Here is a 23193-nt window from a genome sequence, read left to right as displayed (position 1 = left end):
CAAAAAAAAAAAAAAAAAATAACAAAAGATAAATAAAAGAAAAAAAAAGTGGCCTCAATCTACCCATTCAGTCCTGCCTCTCCCAAGCAGCCAAATCCACGGCACATGCTATATACCTTAACCACGCCGCACATTCTCCCATCCAGTGCCTTCACCACCACTGTTTGCTCTGCCAGGAATTCCCTTATCTGGCTCCACTTTCTAAACAACTGCCCATTCCTCAACACCCAGCGAATGTCCCAACTTCAGAGAAGTCTCCGCCCTCTGATCCCACATTATCACATACGTGGTGGACTATAAGCCACACTGGATGCATTTGGGTTTTGTCTCTGTGGATGACCATTGGGTACCAGTTACGCCTCTTGCCCTGGTGTAATTATTAGTCGTGACCCTTTCACTCCCAAATATGTTCCGGCCAGATGGCAAATTAAACAGTCACCCTTCATCACCTGCACCTTTCTTTACCCAGCTAAAATCCTTTGGGCAGGAACCATGCCTTTGTCAGAGCCCAGCACAGTACTCTGAATGCTGGAATAAAGTCAGTCACTCACACCAGTAATCTCTGAGATGCTGGACACTGAATTATGTGAGGCAAAGCTGCAGAAACATCTGTCCCTGTTCTCCTGCCACATGTGAAACGAGGTGGGGGAAGGTAAGAAAAGATCATTTCAGAGAGGCCGGGCACAGTGGCTCACACCTGTAATCCCAGCACTTTGGGAAGCCAAGGTGGTTGGATCACTTGAGGTCAGGAGTTTGAGACCAGCCTGGCCAACACAGTGACACCCTGTCTGTACTAAAAATACAAAATTAGCCGGATGTGGTAGCATGTGCCTGTAATCCCAGCTACTGGGGAGGCTGAAGCAGAAGAATTGCTTGAATCTGGGTGGCAGAGGCTGTAGTGAGCCAAGATCACACTACTGCACTCCAGCCTGGGTGACAGAGTGAGACCCTGTCTCAAAAGGGAAAAAAAAATTCTTAAGAGAGTTACAAGTGACATGGAAAAAATCATGATAGGAGTGGGGAGAGATGAAGAGGGGCAGAGGCTAATTTTGGACAGGCTTGGCAGAGAAGGCCTCCGGATTTGAAGTCTGAATGAATTTAGGGAGCCATGAGATGAGAGCATCTGCAGGAGGAACATCCTTGCTAGGAAGTTGGGAAAAGCAAGTGCTAAAATCCTGAGGCTTGTCTATGGCCATACCATCCTGAACGCGCCCGATCTCGTCAGATCTCGGAAGGAAAGCAGGGTCGGGCCTGGTTAGTACTTGGATGGTAGACTGCCTGGGAATACCGGGTGCCGTAGGCTATAAAAAATAAAATAAAATCCTGAGGCTAGAACATGCTTAGTGTGTTTAAAGAACAGGAGAGAGGCCAGTGTGGGAGCAGAGAGCCTGAAGCAGGGGTTGATGGGAGATGCTGGCAGGGACCAGCAAAAGCAGGGCTTTGTCGCCTGCAAAAAGGAATTCATAGATGTATATTTTTAACCAGTGTACGGTGTTGGATGGGGAAGTAACGTGATCTAGGTTATTTTTTCCCCAGACAGAAAAGTTTTTATTTTTTATCATGCATATAGGAGACAAAAATGCCACAGATCCCCTTGTGACTGTACAAAGCCACCTCAGGAATATTTCTCTGCGTAAAAGAAGCAATGTCAGTTACCATGATGTCAATTACAACCTGGCACAAAATCATCAGGACGATCACGGCCACAGATTTCTTTCTGGAAGTTAACCTTACAGAACCCGGTCACAACTTCCAGTCTTAAGTCCGACAAAACAAACTCCGCTTCTAAGTACAAGGTTACACTAAAGGCCCCCACAACTTGATAACAATTGTGATTAGTCGCATAAGTTTCCAAGTGGCATAAAAATGTGCATTGACAATCTTGCAAAAGTTCTCAACTAAAAGCAACAAGCAGGGCTTTACAGCATAATGCCCCAATGGGCTGAAACACAGAGAGATGCATAGGGTCTTACTCAATAACAGCATACAACATGAACTTTCTACATACACAAGGTTAGACCAAGAGAGAAAACCTCTAAAGTTGCAGTGTTCTGTAATTCCTCTAGTCTACAAAACGTATTGGTGAACCAAAGTGTTAGCAAGGGCTGGGCACGGCAGCTTGTAATCCCAGCTCTTTAGGAGGCCAAGGTGGGAGGATCCCTTGAGCCCAGGAGTTAAGAGCAGCCTGGGCAACACAGCGAGATCTCCATCTCTACAAAAATGTTTAAAAAACAGCTGGTCATGGTGGCACACACCTATAATCCCAGCTATTTGGGAGGCTGAAATGGGAGAATTGCTTGAGCCCAGGAGTTCGAGGCTATGACTGCATCACTGCACTCCAGCCTGGGCAACAGAATGAGATCCTGTCTTGAAGAAAAAAAAATCAGGCAGGCACAGTGGTTCACGACTGTAATTTTAGAACTGTGGGAGGCCAAGATGAGCAGATCGTTGAACAGAGTTCAAGACCAGCCTGGGCAACACAGTGAGACCCTGTTTCTATTTATTAACCAAAATCAAGGGCTCTCCTCCTTTTGCCATCCCTCAGCCATCCTGCCTCTTCAGCCGGCTCTGGCCCCTGTTGCACTTCCCTGCCAAAAGCACCCTCCACATTATTTTGTGATAAGGCCTCCCCAGATCCTGGCGGACAGAAGATAATGCCTTCCAAGGAAGAGTCCTGGGTATGGTCACCACCACCCCTTCCCCTAAAACGAAATGGAGATAGGTCTGCAAGCAGGGAAGGAGGGGGTGGGCAGCTCAGCTCTTGTACCTAGAGGGGTTTGGACTTGGTGGAGGAAGAAGAAACAGTTGGGGTTAGTCTAAAAGAACACAGAATAAAATGGAATATTAGCTATCCCTGCCCTTGGGACTTCCTGGTCTCTCTGTTCAGCAGCCTTGCACTGTCCCCTTTGGAAGATTCTAGGCCTTGCTAAAGAGGGTAAGGCATGGGGGAGGGAATGCTGGCAGTCTACAGCGCAAGCCCTCCCTCTCTGGAGACCAAGAGAGGCAAACAACACTAAAGTCTTTTTTTGTTTTGAGATGGAGTATTGCTTTTGTTACCCAGGCCAGAGTGCAACGGCGCCATCTCGGCTCATCACAACCTCCACCTCCCGGGTTCAAGCAATTCTCCTGTCTGAGCCTCCTCCTGAGTAGCTGGGATTACAGGCATTCACCACCACATCTGGCTAATTTTGTATTTTTTACTAAAGGACCCCACAAATTGATAACAACTGTGATTAGTCACATAAGTTTCCAAGTGGCATAAAAATGTGCATTGACAATCTTGCAAAAGTTCTCAACTAAAAGCAACAAGCAGGGCTTTATAGCACAACGCCCCAATGGGCTGAAACACAGAGAGATGCATAGGAGAGATGGGGTTTCTCCATGTTGGTCAGGCTGGTCTCAAACTCCCAACCTCAGGTGATCCGCCCACCTCAGCCTCTCAAAGTGCTGGGGTTACTACAGGTGTGAGCCACTGCACCCGGCCCAAAGTCTTTCTTGTTGAGTTTAAGAAAAAATCTTTCTTCAGTTGTTGTTGTTTCAAAGCCATCATTTAAAGAAAAAATGGTGTGAGATCTGGGTATGGGTAGACAGGCCCCATGACCAGGAAGACCCCCTCCCCAGTGCCCACAGCCTGGCAGCCTAACAGGTAGAGGCGGGGGGGCTGCCAGAGTACCTGGATTCCATGGGGTCCAGTAACTGGGGCTGAGGAGGGGTTCCCATCCTTGCCCCTGCCTCATTCACATGCCTAGATAGGCCAGTTTGGCAGAGTTCCTGGGGATCAGGGGCTCTCCTGTGCATTGGCAGGTGGCCCAACTAGGTCCACAGGCAGTTATGGAGGCTCCTGTAGACCTGGGAGCAGGCAACAGGGCTGATGGTGGCCTGGGCAAAATTCACGGGAAAGGTGATGGCCAGGCACTGGTGGAGCACAGAACAGACCCTCACAAGCCGTAGCAGGCTGTGATGTCAACCACCGTGGGGCAGGAGGAGCAGTATGATCACAAAGAATGTGCTGTCCACTGCTTCATGCCCTTGACCTCACCCATGCCCAGCAGCCAGCTGTGTGCTCATCCTGCCAGATGCCCAAGAGTCCACTTGGTGGTAGCCTGGCCTGTGCTCTTGAGGCCATGGAATGTCCAAGTCTGGGTGGCACCCGGCATCAAATGCACCCACTTCATCTTGGGTGATGAGACTCAGCTTGTCACAACCAGGGTGCAGAGCTACTGTAAGCACAACCAGCGCTCATGCGAAGGCCGGCAGGCTGGGGGCTTGAAGCATAGGCCTCAAAGAGGCACTGTCCTCCAAGTAGTGACTTGCCGGTGCCCTTGTCAAAAATGGCTGTGATGGCCACAGTAACTGGTCCATACCATAAAGATGATGGCAGTGCACATCCACAGCACTGGGTAGATGCAGCCGCATGTGACAGCCATGTGATGTTAACACAGAACAGCATGAGGCTATATGGAAACAGCAGAGACTGGCCACAAGGGCCACAATCTGAGATCTGAGTCGACCAAACATGGAGAGCCGGAGTGCACAGAACAGAAAGACAGCAGAGCACCCCCCACTGGCCTGAGCCCAAATCCACCACCCACAGGAGGCCAGAGGGAGCTTTATGTAGGCCCCACATCCCAGGGCAGCACCTAGCCGGACTGGAACCCGTAAGGCCTAGAAGGGGCCTCCGTAGGCCACCTTGCGAGGCCTCCCCTGGCTCTGTAGGGCCTATCCCCCAGCAGGTAGTACTGCAGGGGGTTGGCCCACAGGTCATCTTTAATAATCTGGGCAACGCTGTCGGCCTCTGGGAGGCTGTGCTGTGAAAACCAACTGAAGAAGCTTCGGACAGTGTCCCGGTTCCTGTGTACGAGGGCCGGGGGTTCCTGGCCCCGGTGCCACCGGATGCGAGTCGCAATAGACACCACTCGGCCTGAGGGTCTGCATTCATACTCCTTTACTATCACCTTGTTCTGGAAGTAGGGGTTGCTCCAAAAGCGGAACTTGAATTTGCAACCTGTCCTGGAGTGCCTGAGCTCCCTCACCTCCAAATTCATCAGGTAGCAGAGCATGTCTTCATCTCGAGGGCTGATCATGGCTGACAGCTGCGGGTGGTTCAGAAAGGCAGTGACCCAGAAGCCAGGAATATTCTGGATGATGAAGCTCCTACGGGCGAGGTGCAACCTGTGCATCCGCCCAAACCTGCGCTCAAGCTGGAGGTAGGCCCTGTCGGCCTGGGCGCTCATGGCCTCCGCCTCCCACTGGATGGCCTCCAGAGGGTCCACAATTAGGACACCAAAGTTCAGTGGTCCCGGGCCCTCCTGGGCCTCCGCTCCCACCTCCTGCTTCTCCTCCCCCACCAGCTTCTCCCCCACCTGCTGCTTCTCCACCTTCTCTGCGGCCTCCTCCTTGAAGATGGCGCCCTCCTCCGTGGTCGCGTCCTCGGCCTTCTCGCCGGCTCCCGCCCGAGCCCCCGGGCCTTCTGAACCGCAGGTTTCTGGGGCTTCGTCCAGGACCCGACCGTTTTCCAGGCTCAGGGCAGTCGCCGCGGAGGTCGCTTCCCCGCGCCTGGGGGAAGGGAGGGCAGTCCCGAGGCCCGCTGCGGGGTGGAGGGACCCGCGCCCCATAGCTTCTCGGGCCCAGGCCGCAGGGGCCATGCGCGCGTCCCCCTCCTGCTCAGGGCCGGGCGGCGGGCGCGCCGCGGCTTCCGGGGTCCCTGCCCTCTCGTCCGCCATCGCCACTGAGAGCCTCTGGCCTGGAGGGGCTCGGGGAGCGCGGGCGACTGCGGGCTGGGCAAGAGGGGCGGCTGTCGGCGGGAGGACAGTGGGCGGAAGGCTCCGCCCCGCGCGCCCCCTTCTCGGATGTGATTCGCTGGGGTCCCCCGCAGCCGAGCGAGCGGCCTGAAGGCCGGGAGGAGGGGTACGGGACTGCTCGATGAGGATGTGATTGCGGGCGCCACAGAACTGGCCCCGGATTCGTTGGCACTGGCGATGGCGATGGCGATGGCGATAGAGGTGGAGGTGGGGCGAAGTATGTACCAAGCAAGGGTCAGCTCGGAGCAAACACCAGGGGACAGGCCCAGTCACTGGTCCTGGATAATTAAAACTTTCCTATCACAGCCACCACGCCAGGCGATTGCTCAACGTTCCCCACCTGCAGTGGGCAAGCAGGAGTCGCCCAGCTCCCACACTCCAGTGTTGCTTTGGGGCAGTTGTAGGTCATTCGCAGCCTTGCATTGGTTAAGTTACTCAGGCACACGCGGAAGGCTTAAAGAGGTATCCCCTGCAACGACTGACCAGATTCAAACCAGATACACTGTAATGGTAATCTTCTCACACAAAGGTGATCAACGCATTCATGTAGGGAAAGAAGGTGCTTGAAATATTCATGTGGGGAAAATAAGCAAGGTCGGAGTGGAAGGATCTGGGGCAAGAGAGGGTGTTAAATGCTACAAACAGGGAGCGAGTGGGCATCTGCCTGGTTTCTCCAACAGGAGTTGGTTCCTCCCGGGCTGGGTGGCAGAAGCCAGGCGGACCCTGCTTCACTTTGTCCGAGGCCCAAAGGCTACCCTTCCAAAGGTGGACTCTAGCCTTAAGTGCAGGGACTGTACCAGGGCAGACTTTTCCTCCCCAACCAGCTTCTCCCCCACCTGCTGCTTCTTCACCTCCTCTGCTGCCTCCTCCTTGAAGATGGTGCCCTCCTCCGTGGTGACATCCTCAGTCTTCTTGCGCTGGATGAGCCAGCCCTCGAAGTCCTTGATCCTGCAAATCTGTGTTCCTGTGGACTCTGCTCCCAAACTGTGACCTATGAAGGTCAGTACCCCCTACCTCTGCCCAAGTCCTTGCCACCTCTTCCAGAAAGCTTTCAGCGTTTTTCTGACCAATGGATGCAACAGCTCCCTCATCTGAGCCCTCAGACCTATACTGCGGTATACACTCCTTAGGGAGCAAGGTGGATTTCCTTAGAGTCCTAGCTAGAGTTTTAACCTACTGGGGTGGACACTGAACATTTGTCAAGCAGAAGGCCAGAGATGAAGGGTCAACCCACTGCCTTTGTACACAAAACACCTGTACTTGTTAATGCCCCCACAGGCTCTTGGGCTGGACTCCAAGTGACTTGCACTGCTTGGCCATGGACACTGGCTCCAGACCACAGAAGTCAGTTCAGTCTGAGCCCCTGATGGGAGGATCTCAGCACAAGGGTTGGCGCCCAGGATAGTGGTGATGACCTTCATTAGTAAGGTCAAGGTCAGGTGAAGCCATATAAGCCTCTCAGCAGTCTGCGTGAACCCACTGGTTGGGCACAAGTGTAGGTTAGGTCAGGTCCTAGCTGTCACCAGCTGTCCACCTTGGCAATGATGAGCATGAACATTTCTGCTTTCTTGGACAACCAGCATCTATTCCTCATCCTAACAATGCCCCAAATTTCCTTTGAGAAACCACTCCTCCTGTCTCAGCCTTGTTGTCACTGGCATATGGTGACTGGTTTGGGATGGTACAGAATCCCATCAAGGCCAATGAAACAGGATGCTTACTGGGGCTTCTGTGGTGAGTCCTCTCCTGAGAGCCTGGAGGGTTGGTCAGCAGTGTGTGAGAATGGCAGGTCTGGAATCCAGGCAGCATTCTGCTCACTCCCACACAAAGGGGGAAATCTACTTTGTAGGGCCTGTGGATGAAGTCACAACTGCATCACAGAACAGGGAGAAATAGGAATGCTGAGGCCAACCATGTGGAGCCACTAGATCAAACCTAACCTAGAGACTGCTCTACAGCTGGCATTTTTCAGTTACACACAATTTCACTGTGAAAAGCCAATGATTTTGGCTGTCTGATCCTTGCATCCAAGATAGAATTATGCCACTTACCTCAAATACATACAAATCAGGTATTTAACATCAAAGTACAAAGCTTGCAGGTGCTGATGGGAGGGGTTTTTACTGTCTGCCCTACACTCACCACCATCCTGGATGCTAAAGATGTCCGGAGATTCCAGTTCTTCCCAATTCCAGGCTCTCTCCAACCCTTTCCCAATCAGACAGGTTCACAACTCCCAAACACATCATTCAGAAGTTTTTAATAAACAACTTCATTATAAAAACCTTTTTTTTTTTGAAAATGTAATTCTGTAAAACATTGAAAAATCTACTTTAACAAAGATATGCCCTGTGCATTTTCTAATGGCACTTATACTTTACAATTAAAAACCTTGTTTTATATAAAGCCAAAAATACTCCAAGAGGTTATTCACTGTGTTTACAAAGTGCTAGAAGATTTTTGTCTTGTATTTTTCTCTCTTTAAATAATCTGGAGTTACAAAAGAGTGGCTCCAAAGCCTTGACCACTGGTAGGGAGGGAGAAGCATAAGAAGTGGTGTTTTAGGAGTTCTAGTGCCAAATATGCAGAGGTGGAGAGGTGTGAGTGGGAAGAATCAGCTAAGTAAGTTAGCTGACACACAAAGAAATTGAACTGGAATTTTTCCAAACCCCTCCATGGAGGCACTAGATTATTATAGAGAACACCCTTTTCCCTCGCCATAGACCCTACTCTCCAGAGGCAAAGGTCACGGCCAATTCCTTCCACAGCAGGTTCAGAGCTCCAGGAGAGGCCAGGGTGGGGTCCCAGAGGAATCTGGATTTTTCTGGCCAACACCTGCCTAAGGCAAAGTTTCTTATTACATAAATATCCTTGTTAAAAAGCAAAATATTGATCCTGTACAATATAACCTGTTAAAAAAAATCGTGCTTACAAATAGCTCCTAGATAAGAGGGGAGGTGGAAAGAGGATGGAGAAAACAGCTACCAAAAAGGGAGGGGGGAATTTAAAGGACTACTCGGGAAAGTTTTAGGGCAGTGGGAGAATTCCAACTTAGGACAATATCTATGAGCAAAAAAGTAATCACACCTGCTTCCCGGATTTCAATTAAGAAAATGCCATTGTAAAAGGTTGGGTGGGGGGGAACCTCACTGGTGCTCCTTTCCCTGCCTCCCACCTCTTTAAGATGATGCAGGGATCCTTTGAGCTGACATCTGGGCATGCCATTCCCTTACTCCCAGGACTGGACTCAGCCCTGACCAGCTACTGTGTAGGGTGGGAGGGGGACAGCTCATTGCCGACAGAGGCTGGAGGTGGCAGAGAAAGGGGACATCACCCCTTTTTTTCCTGGTCCCTCACTGGTCTTTGCCACATGCCATGGCTCCTGTCCTGGGCAGACACCCCTCAGGTTCTCATGGCCTCAGTAAGCATACTGAAGTGAGTTTGGGTACTGAGTGTAGGATAAAGCTATTCTTATCCTTTGAACCAGGCCACTAAGGCTTTTTTTTTTTTTTTTTTTTTTTTTTTCCCTCTTCTCCCCCCGCCCCACCCTGATTTTAGGAAGAGAGGTTTAAGAAATGGCTGGCTAGCTATGGTCCAAAAAAAAAAGGTGAAGGCAGATATTATTCCTCTGTACCAGCAAAGTTCACAGTGATGGGGAAAATTCCTTGTGGGTGGTGAGGACACTGAGGGAGGAGGAAAGGAAAGACAGGATAGACGGGAAGACACCAAAGTGGGGAAAGCAAGGAGAAAAGACAAGAGGTGGGGGGTTAAACAGGTGCTTTGCCAGTCCTATGACTTTCCCAGCATCACTTAAGGGGAGAGAGAATTCGAGGGAGGCAGAGAGGACAGGACTCCTCTAACAGCCCAGGACTTTGTATTCTGCAGCAGAGGCCCAATGGCCTCTGTAAACTGAGGGTGTAGGGAAGGTGGCAGTTAAGGGGAGAAGGGTTGCTGGGTCTAGTGCTGAAGACCGGATACAACAAGGAGAATGGCAAGAGCGAGTCCCAACTGGATTCTCACATCCTATTGCCTATAATACGAGTCCCAATAACATGCACAGCATGCAGGAGGTGGCTGCGTACCAAGGTAGACGCTTTTTAAAATAAACCTTAATTAGTCCCTGGGACTCACTGAAACTAATTTTTAGAAGCAAATCATCTAGTCTGATTCTAACCTTACCAGACATTTTAATATCTGGTTTTTTTATTTAAAGGTATCCCAAGCTACCCTGCCTATATCGAAACACACTTACTCCAAATTGCTTCCAATCAAGGGCTAGGGAGCTAAATTTTAAGGCTTTCACCTCAAACAAGGAGTACTGGCCTGGGCTGAAGCAGAAGCCTGAGTCCTAGACCTGCTCAGTTCCTGATGACAAACCAAGTGAGCCTAGACAGAAGGCGGGTGAGGGAGGATTGGGAGGAGGCTGAGGCAGTTCCTTGGTAGTTTGTCCTGAAACCCTAGTGGAGAAGTCAGCATCAGGCACCTCCTGAGAGAAGTGCCCAGAAACTGCTGACTGCATCTGTCAAGAGTTAACAGTAAAGAGGTAGAAGTGTGTTTCTGAATCAGAGTGGAGATGTCTCAAGGGTCCCACAGTGGAGGTCCCTGAGCTGCCTTCCTTCCATGAGTGGGAAGAGTGAAGCCCATGAAGAATGGAGATGAAGCAAGGATGGGGTTCCTGGGCTCTGGGCAAGGGCTGTGCTCTCTACAGCAGGAAGCCCCACAAGTCAGAAGAGAAGAACTAATCATTTGTTGCAAGAAACCTTGCTGGATACTAGGGGCAAAACTGGAGATGGGGACGGTAGCACAAGAAGAAAGTGGAAGTTTTTGGACAGAAAGCAAAGAAGCCTATGCACAGTGGCTGAGTCTACTGCAAAGTGGAAGGGACAGACGGGACATTGTGGATAAGGAAAATTTTGGTTTAGGACATAACAATGTACCCATAGATTAGGACTTAACTATGTGCCCATTCCTAACTTTCTGCAAACTCTTCTTCCAACAATTCCACAACTTCCTGGAAAAGGGACAGGTGGGAGGAAGACAAATGAGGGGCTCAGACCTCCTCCTTTGCTATTCACACCAACCCAGAGTCTCTGCTTCCAAGATTGATGATAACAGCTCATGATGTTCAAGGTGGGGACTACGGGTTGGGGAGGTGACAGATGTGGGTATGCCTTTCATTTCTTCCCCTCTCCAGTTCAAGAGGAGGATGAGGGGGTCATAATGTACTTGGAGAAAAACAGAACTGCAGACCTGTGAGAAAACTGCTCCAATCTTCTTGCCTGTCTTCTGTGGACACCGCCGAGGAAGGCAGGAACAGATGCAGTCATGGAAGATGGCAGTGACTGAAGCAGTCCAAAGTCAGTTTATTTCCCCACGGGGGAAAAATGTGACCTCAAGTGAAGAGAAGTCAGCAAGACCCGACTCCGCCTTGTAAACAGGACTCCAGTTAACACCAGGTACCAAATGGTTCAGGCTGGTGCCAACTGGAATGGACTGATGGGAATGGATTCACGGTGTGTAAACAGTGTTCACTGCAATCATCCTAAGGCTAACAGCTTGGCAAGGGAGGTGAAATGGTGTGTCTGAGGGGACTGTGTAAACGGTACCGTTGCTGGACAACACTGACTGGAAACAGAGGCGCTGGTACAGTAGGCATAGGTGGGCAGGAAATAAAGGCCCTCTCTCCTGCCCATTGGTTGGAAGCAGGCGATGGAGCCAAGTGACCTTCTAGAGCAGGGCCTGACCAACTGACTGCTGTGGGGTCTGCAGGTTGGAACCAGAAGGCGGGCTTCTTGGGCAATTTCTCTTGAGGTCGTCCAAGGTGAAACCCTCTGTGTCTCCAAGAGGCCTTCCCATTCTCGAGGAGGAGGTTCTGGCGCTTTGGAGAGGGAGAAGGCTAAATGTGGCTCCCGATTCAGGTCAAAAAAATAAAAGCAAAAATACCTGAAGTCCTATGGTATGAGATCTTTTCACAGGGTTGGGGCTCAAGGCTCCTTCTGGAATTGATCCTGGAGCCTGAACCCCCAAACCAAGTGCTCCATACAGACACTGGAATTTTTTTTTAACCCAGCTCTGAAAGCTCAGCTGCCTTCATGGGGGACACGGACGGGGTGGGTACTAAGGCTCCCTAACAGAGCCAAAAACTGAGCTGAGGGCCTCTGTGGGGGCTACTGGAATGCTTGGTGGAAACGAGGCAGGGTGGTGCTACTCAGGCCAGATGTGAAGACCGGAGGCAAGGAGTGCAGAGGCCCAAAGTTCAGTGGTCCCCCAGCTCCTGGGGAATCTTGAGGCTGAGCTTGCAAAGTGGTGAGCAGGGGCTGTGCCTCCGCCTGGGAGTAGCCCATGACCAGGCCTCCTGTGGCCCCAGGCGGGTTACACGGGGGCAGGTTGAGTGGAAGAAAGCCCAGTAGGTGGGAGAAGTCCACATTAGCAGCGCAGAGGGCCTCAGAGAGGTTGGCGGGGCTCTTGGCAAGCAGTGCTTCATCTAGGAGGGCTGCAGCTGCCGCCGGCTGAGGTGAGGTGGGCTGGGGTTCAGCGGATGAGAGAGACAGGCTTCCAGGAAGCTCCGCCAGAAAACTATCCACCTCCACTTTGGGCAATTTGTCGGGCAAGTATGAGGTAGATCCAAGCTGGTATTTTGGAGGGAGCTGAGCTGGGGAAGAGATAGGTGAGGATTCCAGAGGGTAGCTCATACCCATGGGCAGCGTGTTGTGCACCAGGGAGTGTGGCACACCTGTGCTGGGCATCGTAGGGATGTGGGCACCATACATGCCCATGGGCAACATGCCAGGGAAGGCCTTGGTCCCCATTACGTCCCGAGAGGCCATGCACAGCACAGGGCTCAGCTCTTCCTTCACATTGACTGTGGAGCTGCAGCTGAGTAGGCCTAACATGTCCACTGGCTCTGTCTTGATCTTGAGCAGCTCCTGCGAGTGGCTCTTCTTGACATGACGCGTCAGGTGGTCCTTACGGCCAAACCGCTGGGCACAGTACTGGCACAGGAAATCCTTACGGCCTGTGTGCACCACTAGGTGCCGCCGTACATCCTTACGAGTATAGAACCGCCGGTCACAGTGGTCACAGGGGTGCTTCTTCTCCTTGGCACCGCCTGCTACCCGGCGTGAGTGGGCCTTCAGGTGCTCTAGCAGGGCCTGGGTACTCTCAAAGGTCTGCAGGCACACCTTGCAGCTGAGGTCACCGCTGCTGGCAGCATGCATGGCCAGGTGGCGCCGGTAGCCCAGCTTTGTATTGTAATTCTTACCACACTCAGAGCAGTGGAGGGCCTCCTTGTTAGGGTCATGGGTCTGCAGATGATTCCGCAGATGGTCCTTGCGGTGAAACATCTTATCACAGTACATACACTGGTGGGGTTTCTGGGCTGAGTGGGTGGCCATGTGCCTGGGGTAGAAAAGGGAGAGAGGGGAGAAAGCAGAAAGAGGGGAGATCACAAGAGATGACTGGACAACCAAGGTGTCCATTAATAGGAAACTAGATACAAAAACTATGGCAAAGGCTTGCAGTGCAATACCAAACCAATTCTACTCCACAGATATCCTTGCCTACCTGCAAAAAAATGTGTACTGATATTATTTGCAGCATTGCTGGTAGTAGCAAAAAAATCAGCAACAATCAGAACATCCAATCTATCAATAGGTAACTGGTTACAGAAATTATGTTAAGTTCATAAAATGACTCAACTTTTCAAAAAATGAAGCTTTATATGTACTTATAGGGAATATGCTGCTAAGAGACAGGAAGTAGAAAAAATGAGGCAGAATAGTAGATATAGAATAGTATTCTATGTGAAAAGGGGAAAAATATATGTATGTTTGCTTGCATATGCCTAAAATATTTCTGGAAGGATATACAAGAAACCGAAACCAGTGGCTGCCTATGGGAAAAAGAACCAAACAGCTTATGGATGAGTGTGATGGAGAATTTTCATCACATAAGTTTTTGTACCTTCTGAATTTTGAATTACATGAATGTATTTCCTTTTTTAAAAAATTACATTTAAATAATTTAAAATGATACAATAAAGAGAAAATGAAATATATCTAAATTTCCAGTCTGAGCACAGTGGTGTATGCCTGTAATCCCAGCACTATGAGAAGGCAAGGAAGAAGGATCATTTGAGCCTAGGAATTCGAGAACAACATAGCGAGATCCTGTCTCTACAAAATATTAAAAATTAGGTGAGCATGGTAGCGTGCACCTGTAGTCCTAGCCACTCAAGAGGCTAAGGCAGGATTACCTGAGCCCAGGAATTCGAAACTGCAGTGAGCTATGATTGCACCACTGCACTCCATCGTGGGTGACAGAGTGAGACTCTGTCTCTAAATAAACTTCCTCGAGACTTCATCTCTAAATAAATAAATAAACTTCCTTATCTAGAACAAATTTCCAAGATATATAGGGCTAAGTCAAAACAGGAAGTTCAATACAGTGCATGTAATACAATCTTTTTTGAAAATAAAAAAGGGAATATACATGTTTGAATGTCTCAGGAGGATACACAAAAACCAACCCCCAGCTGCCTTTGGGGAGCAAACACCCCTCTCTACATTACCACGTTCGTTACATCACAGGAGGCTGACAGTAACCCACACAGGCATGCGCATTCTTAGGGTGCTCATGCTGGAGAACCATTCATCACTGCATGCCTGTTTGTACCATTTGAATTGCTTGCCGTGTTAACCAGTAACACTTCAAGAAATGTTTTAATGGTATGGCACTTCAGTGTCCCTTGGTTTACCTGATTGCATACGGTTGAAAAGTGGCTCAGAATCCAGGAACTGCAATTCACAGCTCCACAGCACATTCAGAATCAACTCAGCACCCACTGTTTGCCAGGCTCTGCATAAGTTGTGTCATTAACCTTGATCTCCAGACAAGGAGTCTGAAACACAGGGCAGCCCCCTCACCCACCAGTCAGTAAGTAGCAGAGGCTGGATTTAAACAGGCCTTCAGAACACCTATGTTCAGTCAGGTATGCAACAGCTGTCTCTCGTACAGCACCCAGTGATCCTTTCTCCCCGGAGGGTATCAAACACACGCACTGCCAACATGCTACAAGTGTACGCTCAAGAGTGCTCAAGACTGTGTGGGTTACTGTCAACCTCCTGTGATGTAACTGAAAATGCAGAGAGGGAGGTGCTGAGTGATCCACTGTTCATTTCCCTCATTTTGTAGGTAAGGAAACTGAGGCCCAAAGAGGTTTAATACCTCACCTAAGATCACACAGTAAATTTTATGTGGAGTCAGGGCTCCTGCTTCCTGACCCAGGACTTTTCCTGCAGCCTCCCACTGGGAACCGGACCCTCATTAAGAAAGTCTAAGAAGGCAGGGAACAGTGGCTTACGCCAGTAATCTCAATACTTTGGGAGGCTAAGGTAGGAGGACAGTTTGAGGCCAGGAGTTTGAGACCACCCTGAACAACTCAGGGAAGAGACTCTGTCTCTAGAAAAGATAGAAAAATTAGTGGGTGTGGTGGTGGTGCATGCCTGTGGTCTTAGCTACTCAGAAGGCTGAGGCAGGAGAATCACTTGAGCCAAGGAGTTTGAGGCTGCGGTTAGTTACGATCACTCCACTATACTCCAGCTTGGGCAAAAGTGAGACCCTAGCAACAGGAGCTTTGGGAGCCACTGTGGCTCAGGTCAGTTGTTCTGGTGCTTGAGGAGGCAATTCTACACGTTCAAGGCCATCCTGCGCAACCCACTAAAAAAAAAAAAAAATGAGACCCTGTCTCAAAAAAAACAGAAAGCCTAAGAGGATGGCCTTGACTGGAGTTCCCTTAAGACATAGGAGCACACAGAGAATCAAAGCACTCCTGAGGACCACAGAACTATCAAGAGGACAATCATGGCTACCATGCTACCCTGTTGCCTATTTTAGTCCCTTCCTATTTATTAACTGTTTTCCAGATGAGGAACTGAGGCTTTTGTGGTCTTCTTGTTCATATTTACTTGTTTACTGTCTGTACCCACATTAAGACCGTAAAACCAAAGAAGGCCAGCACCCTCTTATGTCTGGCTCACTACTCCCACCCCTCACACCAAGCACTGTGCCTGCTACAGAGCAAGAGCTCAATAATGTTGGGCAGATGAACTGATGGTTGGATGACTGTGCATCAGGCCAATCTATCTCATTTCTAAAGGGCAAGTTCATGGTTCCTCTAATGGAAAGGATAAAATCAAAACTACCCTTGTTTTTTTTTGTTTTGAGACACAGTCTTACTCTGCCACCCAGGCTGGAGTGCAGTGGCACAATCTCAGTTCACTGCGGCCTCCTTCTCCTGGGTTCATGTGATTCTTCTGCCACAGCCTCCCAAGTAGCTGGGACTACAGGCATGCACCACCACGCCCAGCTAATTTTTATTTTTAGTAGAAATGGGGTTTTGCCATGTTGGTCAGGCTGGTCTCTAACTCTTGGCCTCAAGTGATCTACCCTCCTGAGCCTCTCAAGGTGCTGAGATTACAAGTGTGAGCCAACACACCTGGCCCAAAATTGCTTTTGGCCATGCCTCCCCATCCTCACCAAAGCAACCAAAGCTGTTCTTCTCTATTTGCCTTATGTCAAGGCTTTTATGTTTAATTTCACTTTAAGTAAGGGTTCTTGGGCTTACAAGTTTCAGAAAAGCAGCTAACACAGTGGGCAACAGGGAGACAGGCATAGTTAATCTGAGTAAGTGGCAGGCTGATTCAGTAGAAGAAGCACTGCAGGACCTCTGAAGCTGTATGACCTTGGGTAAGTTATGTCCCTACTCTGAGCCTCTACTTTAAAATTTACAGACTAAACCAGAAGGTCTACTTTTCCAGTTCAAATACTGATTCTTAACTGCTAGCTAAAATTCAGACCATCACCTGACAAAGGTAAGGAAAGCAGTATTAAAAAAAAAAATGTTCAGGGCTAAGTGCAGTGGCTCATGCCTGTAATCTCACTGCTTTGGGAAGTCAAGGTGGGAGAATCACTTGAGCCCAGGAGTTTGAGACCAGCATGGGCAACACAGCCAGACTCCCATCTCTGCCAAAAATTAGAAACATAGCCAGGTGCAGTGGTTCAAGCCTGTAATCATAGTTACCTGCACCCTGGAATTGGAGGCTGCAGTGAGCTGATTGTACCACTGCACTCTAGCCTGGATGACACAGCAAAACTCCCATCTCTTTAAAAAAAAAAAAAAAAAGCTCAAGGCTGCCTGACATTGGCACCCAGACCATCTCTAAGAAGGTCTAAGAAGAAGGCCGGCTGCAGTGGCTTACGCCAGTAATCCCAATACTTTGGGAGGCAACCCATCAGATTCTAGTGTCTGAATCATTTTTTAGTGAGTGACTTCAACTGTTTGGCATTCAGGGTATACTTGTAGGACAAATTAACCTCCACTCTTCTGCCACAGATTAAAAACCCACACTAGGCAGGGTCTCTCTGCTTTTGTCCTCTGGGAACCTTGGGACAGGAAGAGATATGAGAGTGTCACCTACCTATACAGCTTGTATTTGGAGGCAAAAGCCTTGCCACAGTGCAGCTGAGGGCAGCTATATGGTCTCTGCTCTGGTTGGGGGAGGCTGTGAGGCCTCAGCTTCTCCCCATTTGAGAAAGGTGTCCCCGAAATTTCACATTGGCACTTCACTTGACTCTCCGCCTCCCGGCCCCGAGGCCTGGGAACTAGTTTCCAGCCCACTTCCTCCTGCTGCTTTGCATCTTGAATCCAGGGGGGGACGCTGGTGAAAAATGTGGTCATGGCAAGGCTAATGGCAAAGGGCCATGTTATTCAGAAAGCCTCCCCATCCGCTCCACACGGGCTTTCAGCTCTGTCACAGCCTCGAACGCAGCTTTCAGAAAACAATCTCTTCACCTGAAACATCAGAACACCTGGTGTTAGGGAGCCCAATAGCATGAGAACATGGGCTCTGGAGGCAGACAGATCCCATTCCAATCCCAGCCCTTCCACTTAGAAGCTGTGTGACTTTCAGCCAATTACTTACTTCCCTAACTGTTTCCTCATTTATAAAGTGGGCATAATAATCTCCTAAATTGTAAACATGTTTTAAGGATTAAATGAGCTCATTAATATAAAGCATTCAGCAGAAGGCTGGGCATCCATTAAGTGCTGAGTAGTAGCTACTATTACCAGTACCATCTAGGCTAATAAGAAACAAGATAAACTGAGGAACCAAAAGCCCCAAAACTTCAAACTTTCTCTTCTGGACCTCACTTTTATATCCTTTCCATCAAACCTAGAGATAGTGGTTCCTCCATCTCATTACCCTGGCACCTCCTCGTCCACTACTTTCCACATTCTCCTCCTCATGGAGGTGCTAAGGAGCAATAAAATGCCCAAAAGGCAAGAGAGAAGGAAAGAAAAGCCTCTACTTAGGAAATCTACATCCCTGATGGTCAGCCCTGGTACCAGTTGTGTTTCTTAGCAGTGCATCAACATCAGGAGGGTCTGTCTGAGAAGGCAACAGCAGATTCTTAGTATTTTCCTTAAACCAGGACTGGTCTCATCCTAACCTCTACCACTTCTCTGGGTCTCTGTGTCTCAGGGCCCAGATCATCCCTCTTTCGCAAAGCCTGTCCAACACCCCCAGGTGCTGAGGAGCCCCTCCTACAGACCCTCAGAGTATATATGCACATCTCCATTAGAAGCAGGTAACGTTCTGGCATTAGAATTTAGGCCTCTCCAACAGCCTGATTCTTCGAGGGCTCAAATCATATCTCTTTCATCTCTATATACCTAATATCTAGAAAAGGAATCTCAACTTTCTTTCAGATAGGTAAACTAGTCACTGAATGCAGGTTGATTTTCAGGGACTAACCTACGCACAGGTAGTTTCGGTCTAAACTGGGTTCGCAGCTATTCCCAACTGGGGAGCCAAAATCTTGAAGTCTGATTCTTTCTCTTGTTGAATAGAAGGGGGGATGTGCAAAGATGACACAGCTCCTTTCCGGATACCAATCCAGAGGAAGAGGATGGGAGTTACCGCACTGACTCTCAAAAGGGGCCAAGAGACCCACATTCATACTCCCAAGCTTACCACAGATTACCAACCACATTGCAACCTGCTATAACGGGGGATTCCCTTTGACAAGATCAGGCCAAAATTTGATCATGAGGCTTTTCCATGTGAAGAGAGAAAAGGGGGTGTCTGGGGATTATCCATGAGAATCTGGGGAGGGCTCCAACTGCACAAACTAGCTGTGGGCCACAGAATGCTTACTCAGCTCATTAGCACCTGCTGCTTACAGCGACCATTCATCCAACAGACTGGCCGTGAACAAGATGATGGAATCAGCGGGTTCATGCCCCAGAGAGCTTTGCTCATCATTAACATGAGCTACCTCCTGTTCAGGAACCATTCCTCTTGTTGAAGAAACACTGTGATGTAATATGATAAACATGTCCCCATCACGAGTGGAGATTTGTCTAGAAAGATCTGTATAAAGGTGGCTGCATTTTGCATAAATCACATGCTGGGGACAGGTAGGTAGCACTAAAAACCAGTCCCACTTAAGCCTTCGAGTCATTATGGCATATGTGCCTGCTTCACTATAAACCTCAAAGGCCTGTGACCTTGGGCTTTCATTGTTTAAGTCCCCTCCTCCTTTGCAAGGGTGGAATTACCTGTTTATAATGCCAGCGATTACTATGCACCTTGGAATTGAGTAGAGAGTGTGCTCAGTGTGCATGTTTAGATTGGAAGGAATTACCCTACCTTCAAAGTCAAATTCTGCTCCCCATTCATTTAGAAATCATGCACCTCAGCCTCTGAAAGTTGGGAATAGCAGCCAGAAGGAAACAAGTCACATCAGTTTGGCTGATGTGAGAGAGGAGCCTAGACCTGGAAACTCCACACAAACTCAGAAAGAGAACATTACGTCCCCACCTCCCACACGTCTACCTCATCTGTTCTCCTGAACAAGCACAAACAAGACACAGTAGTTTAGTAGGCTACTACTGAAAGAGTGAGTAATGGGCTTCTAGGAAAGAGGCTGGTGGTGGCTAAGGAGCTTGTACTGATAGAACCAAAGGAGGAAAGTAGCAGCCATGTGCTTGCCTTGATCTGCTTTTAATGGGGCTATGTCTTCACAAAGAAAAGAGCCAACACCCCAATCCTGCTCTCCTATACTTTTCAAAAGGCACAGGCAAGTCCCTACCTACAGTCACCCACAGCCTCTTGGATAACCAAAGCTGCTAGTGTTACCTAGGAGCTCTTTTGGGGATCTTGTCTGTCTGTCTCTCTGTCTCTCTCTCCACCCTTTGTCTGCAAACTCCTCTAATCCAGAAAGATTCCTGGGTTTGTCTCACATAATCAGAAGGCCTGTTCCTTCAGACTTGTCCTTTCTCAGCAAAACTGTGAAAGAATTCTACTTCTCTTCCAAAGCTGCTCTTCTGGTCTCACATTTTAACCTTAACGACTACAGAGAAGCTGACAGAACCTGTTTCCATAAAACAAACACAATCCTTCCCAGTTACTGGTATCACTCAGTATATTTTCGGCCTAAGATTCTTTCTAGTACCTGATCTGAAAGGGGAGTTGGCATGGAAGGAACATTGGACTTGCTATCAGAAAAGCTGCCACTTACTGACTGGGAAACCACAGGCAGGTTACTTTATTTCTCTGAACTTCAGTTTCTTCACTTTCTAAAATAGGGATTTATTTTCCTTACCTGTAAGATTCGTATAGAACATTAAGTGAAATAATACTCTTGAAAGTGGCTGACATAAAATGTGTGCCAAATACATGCAGTGCCTTCTCTGAGGTCTAAGCCGTGTCTGTCTCTTTTTCCACAGATAGACTGAGTAGTACTTCTTTTTTTCCTCTTTAATGTTACTTCTCAGGCCTCAGAGTGAGTTTCCTTCCTTTTCCAACATCTCCCACAGAATGCAGTCTTCCCCCTTTCCCTCAAAACTAACCCTCGGCACATTCCCCTTTAAAGAGCCTCTTACTTTACCGCCCTCCAGGCACCATCTCCTGGGCCAGAGTTCTCTCTTGTGCAGACAGCCACCTTCCTATACCCTTTTCTATTATTAGGGCTCCATATCCCAAACAGGAATGCTTGCTAAAAACTCTGTACAGTCCTCTTTGGAACCTGAAACTGAGACATATTTCTCCCCACTCTGTCCATCCCCTGTTATGTGCTATGATGCCTGCTGCCCTCTGATGAAACTATAGTTTTATGGTGTTACATCATCTCTATAGAAACTGCGTTCTTTCTCCATTGTTAGCCTGTTTCCTCATCTGTAAAGCTAAAAATACTTACCTCACAGGCTTGCTGTAAGGATTATTTTAGTGAGGTATGCAAAGGGCTCAGCACAGGGCTTGGCCTGCTAGAAGCACCCAACAAAAGAGAACTATTATCTTTGTTTTTGTATTGAGTTTCATGTTCCCACCTTCTGCTGCCACACTCAAATTCTCCTAACTCCCCACTAAAAAACTGTTGAGAGATAACACCCCTGGAACAAGGAAAGGGTTAATCTTTGAGTGTTCTTAACTAAAGAGACCCACAGAGGATTAACAGCTCCACTTCAGTGACTACCCTAAAATAGCTTTTATCCTCCTGCCCAAGAGTTACTTGGGGATCTGAAGAACTCAATTCAACACCTGCCGGAGGAAATAGACCCGGAACGCTCCTTGGGGTAGAATCTTCCCTTAAGCAGAACCCAAAATAGCAACTGGGAAATTATAAATAGACTTAGAGGAAAGAAAGAAAAAAAAACAGATCCTGGTCTGAGAATCAGAAACAAATCCTAAAGACACACTGGTTGGCTGGAAAACAGTGAGAAAAGGGGAAATGGGAATGCTGTTACACCCCCTCCCCCACGTCGCCCACTCCAGAGTGGTGGGAGAATTAAATTACAGGGAGGCTGGAGAGTCTCAATGACTTGCATCATTCCAAGAAACATCAAACAGGATTAACAGGGGTTGGATTTACTCTCAGGCTGCTAATTCTTCTGTCAGTGTAGATGGGCCCTCTTTGGAGTCCCTTTGATTCACTATTTCCTCGGATTCCTGCTGCCTCCCACTCCTGGGGAGGCCTTGAACAAATGGCTGCAACTCACCACAACCCCATTTTCATGGGGAGAAAACCTGATTCGACATCCCCGCCCCTCACCTTAGGAGGGAAAGGTTAGAAACCCAAGGCCAGACTAACAACAGTCCCAGGCTGACAGGTGGAAAAACACACAAGCCAGGAGACAGGCTATGCTTGCAGGTGAAAGCACCGATTCCCCTGCACAGTTGTCCCCGTATCCTGCACCTAATAGGGCCCTTTCTCCCCACCAAGGTGGGCCGCAGCCTGGGTCCCAGGCCAGATTTTGGACCACCCCACTGTGGTGTCGGAAAGTTTCAATTTCCCGGGACCTGGGAGAGATGGGAGTGGATGAGGGCTGAAGAAGCAAGGGAAATTCAGGGAGAAGTCTGGAGGGAGTCTCCGGGATGGGAAGGAAGAATGAGGATGGGAAGGAATCATGAGCAAGTTTCCTGGGTCTCTAAGGGAAACCCACAAGAATGAGATGGGGGATTCTAAGGGCTGGAGGGCTGTGCGGGTTGGAGATAGTCAGAAGTGAATCCTCTGAATTTCAAGAGGGTCTCAAAATGGGTAACGGGATGGAAGATGTCGAAAGCTTGGGAGTATGGTCACTGAGGAGGGAACTGCGGTGAGGCTTATCCGAGTTCTCCAGACCCAGATATTTAAGGGAAGCCTCAAAAGGGGTTAGGTAAGTCTGGAAAATGAAACAGGGTACAGGGCGGGCTATCTGGAGCAGGAAAGGGGGTTATGTGGGTCTGGGTAGGCGTGTCGAAGGGAGGGAGCAGGTGCAGCTTATCTGCGTCCCCCAGACCCGGGTCCCGGGTAAGGTCAGCAGCGCGTTATCTGGGTCTCCAGGGAGCCTGGGGGTCGGGAGAGGGAGACCCTGAGAACTGCGTCCTTAAGTCTCGGAAGGGAGGGGGCCAGTGGCTTCCTCGGGTCCCACAGACACAGGTATGGGTCCAGGGAGAGTTTTCGTCACCCCGGGGCCTATCTGGGCCGGGTTGGCGCAGACCCGGCCCCGGATCGGGGATGTGGGCGACCGCGCTGAGGGGCCCGAGATGAGGGGCGCCGCCGCTCCGTGTACAGGGCGCTAGCGGACGTAGCAAGACGGCCTCCCGCCCCGCTCCCCGCCGTCCCCTGGGGCCCTCGTTGGCACTCACCGCGCTCGGGGCCCCGCGCTGCGGGCCGGGCCGCGCTCGGGCTCCGCCAGGCCCGCTCAGGCCCCGGTAGTGGCGGCGGTCGGGCCATTGTGCGGTGCATTGTGGGAGGCGCGCGAGCGGGCGCTCGGGTCGTGGAGGGGGCGGTGCCGCGGGATCTCTATGGTCCCGCCCGCCCGCGGGCTAGAGCGGCCGGGGCGGTGCGC

The 23193-nt window shown here is 49.6% G+C and overlaps 2 protein-coding genes and 1 non-coding gene across 4 annotated transcripts; 1 reads left to right on the top strand and 2 right to left on the bottom strand.

The window, feature by feature from the left end:
* The first annotated feature begins 1184 nt into the window (after positions 1-1184).
* Positions 1185-1303, top strand: LOC119469286. Its single transcript, XR_005198092.1, has one exon. It is a non-coding gene; the product is annotated as a 5S ribosomal RNA (ribosomal RNA).
* A 218-nt stretch (positions 1304-1521) lies between these two features.
* LOC108293326 (putative testis-specific Y-encoded-like protein 3) lies at positions 1522-5958 on the bottom strand. The gene has a single exon (XM_017514666.2). The coding sequence runs from the start codon at positions 5721-5723 to the stop codon at positions 4641-4643; it is 1083 nt and encodes a 360-aa protein (XP_017370155.1). The 5' UTR covers positions 5724-5958; the 3' UTR covers positions 1522-4640.
* Positions 5959-8044: 2086 nt separating this feature from the next.
* On the bottom strand, positions 8045-23138 carry PLAGL2 (PLAG1 like zinc finger 2). Of its 2 annotated transcripts, XM_017514654.2 has the most exons (3): positions 22991-23138; positions 17279-17652; positions 8045-13199 (listed from the first exon to the last, which is right to left on the bottom strand). In XM_017514654.2, the coding sequence occupies exons 2-3, from the start codon at positions 17536-17538 to the stop codon at positions 11969-11971; spliced, it is 1491 nt and encodes a 496-aa protein (XP_017370143.1). In that variant the 5' UTR covers positions 17539-17652; positions 22991-23138; the 3' UTR covers positions 8045-11968. The 2 variants fall into 2 exon arrangements, with proteins under 2 accessions (XP_017370143.1, XP_037589325.1); XM_037733397.1 differs by lacking the exon at positions 17279-17652 and having other exon boundaries at positions 22991-23088.
* Positions 23139-23193: the final 55 nt, after the last annotated feature.

This window comes from Cebus imitator, unplaced genomic scaffold (genome assembly GCF_001604975.1).
Source record: "Cebus imitator isolate Cc_AM_T3 unplaced genomic scaffold, Cebus_imitator-1.0 Scaffold18, whole genome shotgun sequence".
NCBI lineage: Eukaryota > Metazoa > Chordata > Mammalia > Primates > Cebidae > Cebus > Cebus imitator.
The sequence above is the reverse complement of the archived record's forward strand: the minus strand, read 5'-3'. Positions and strand labels throughout refer to the sequence as shown.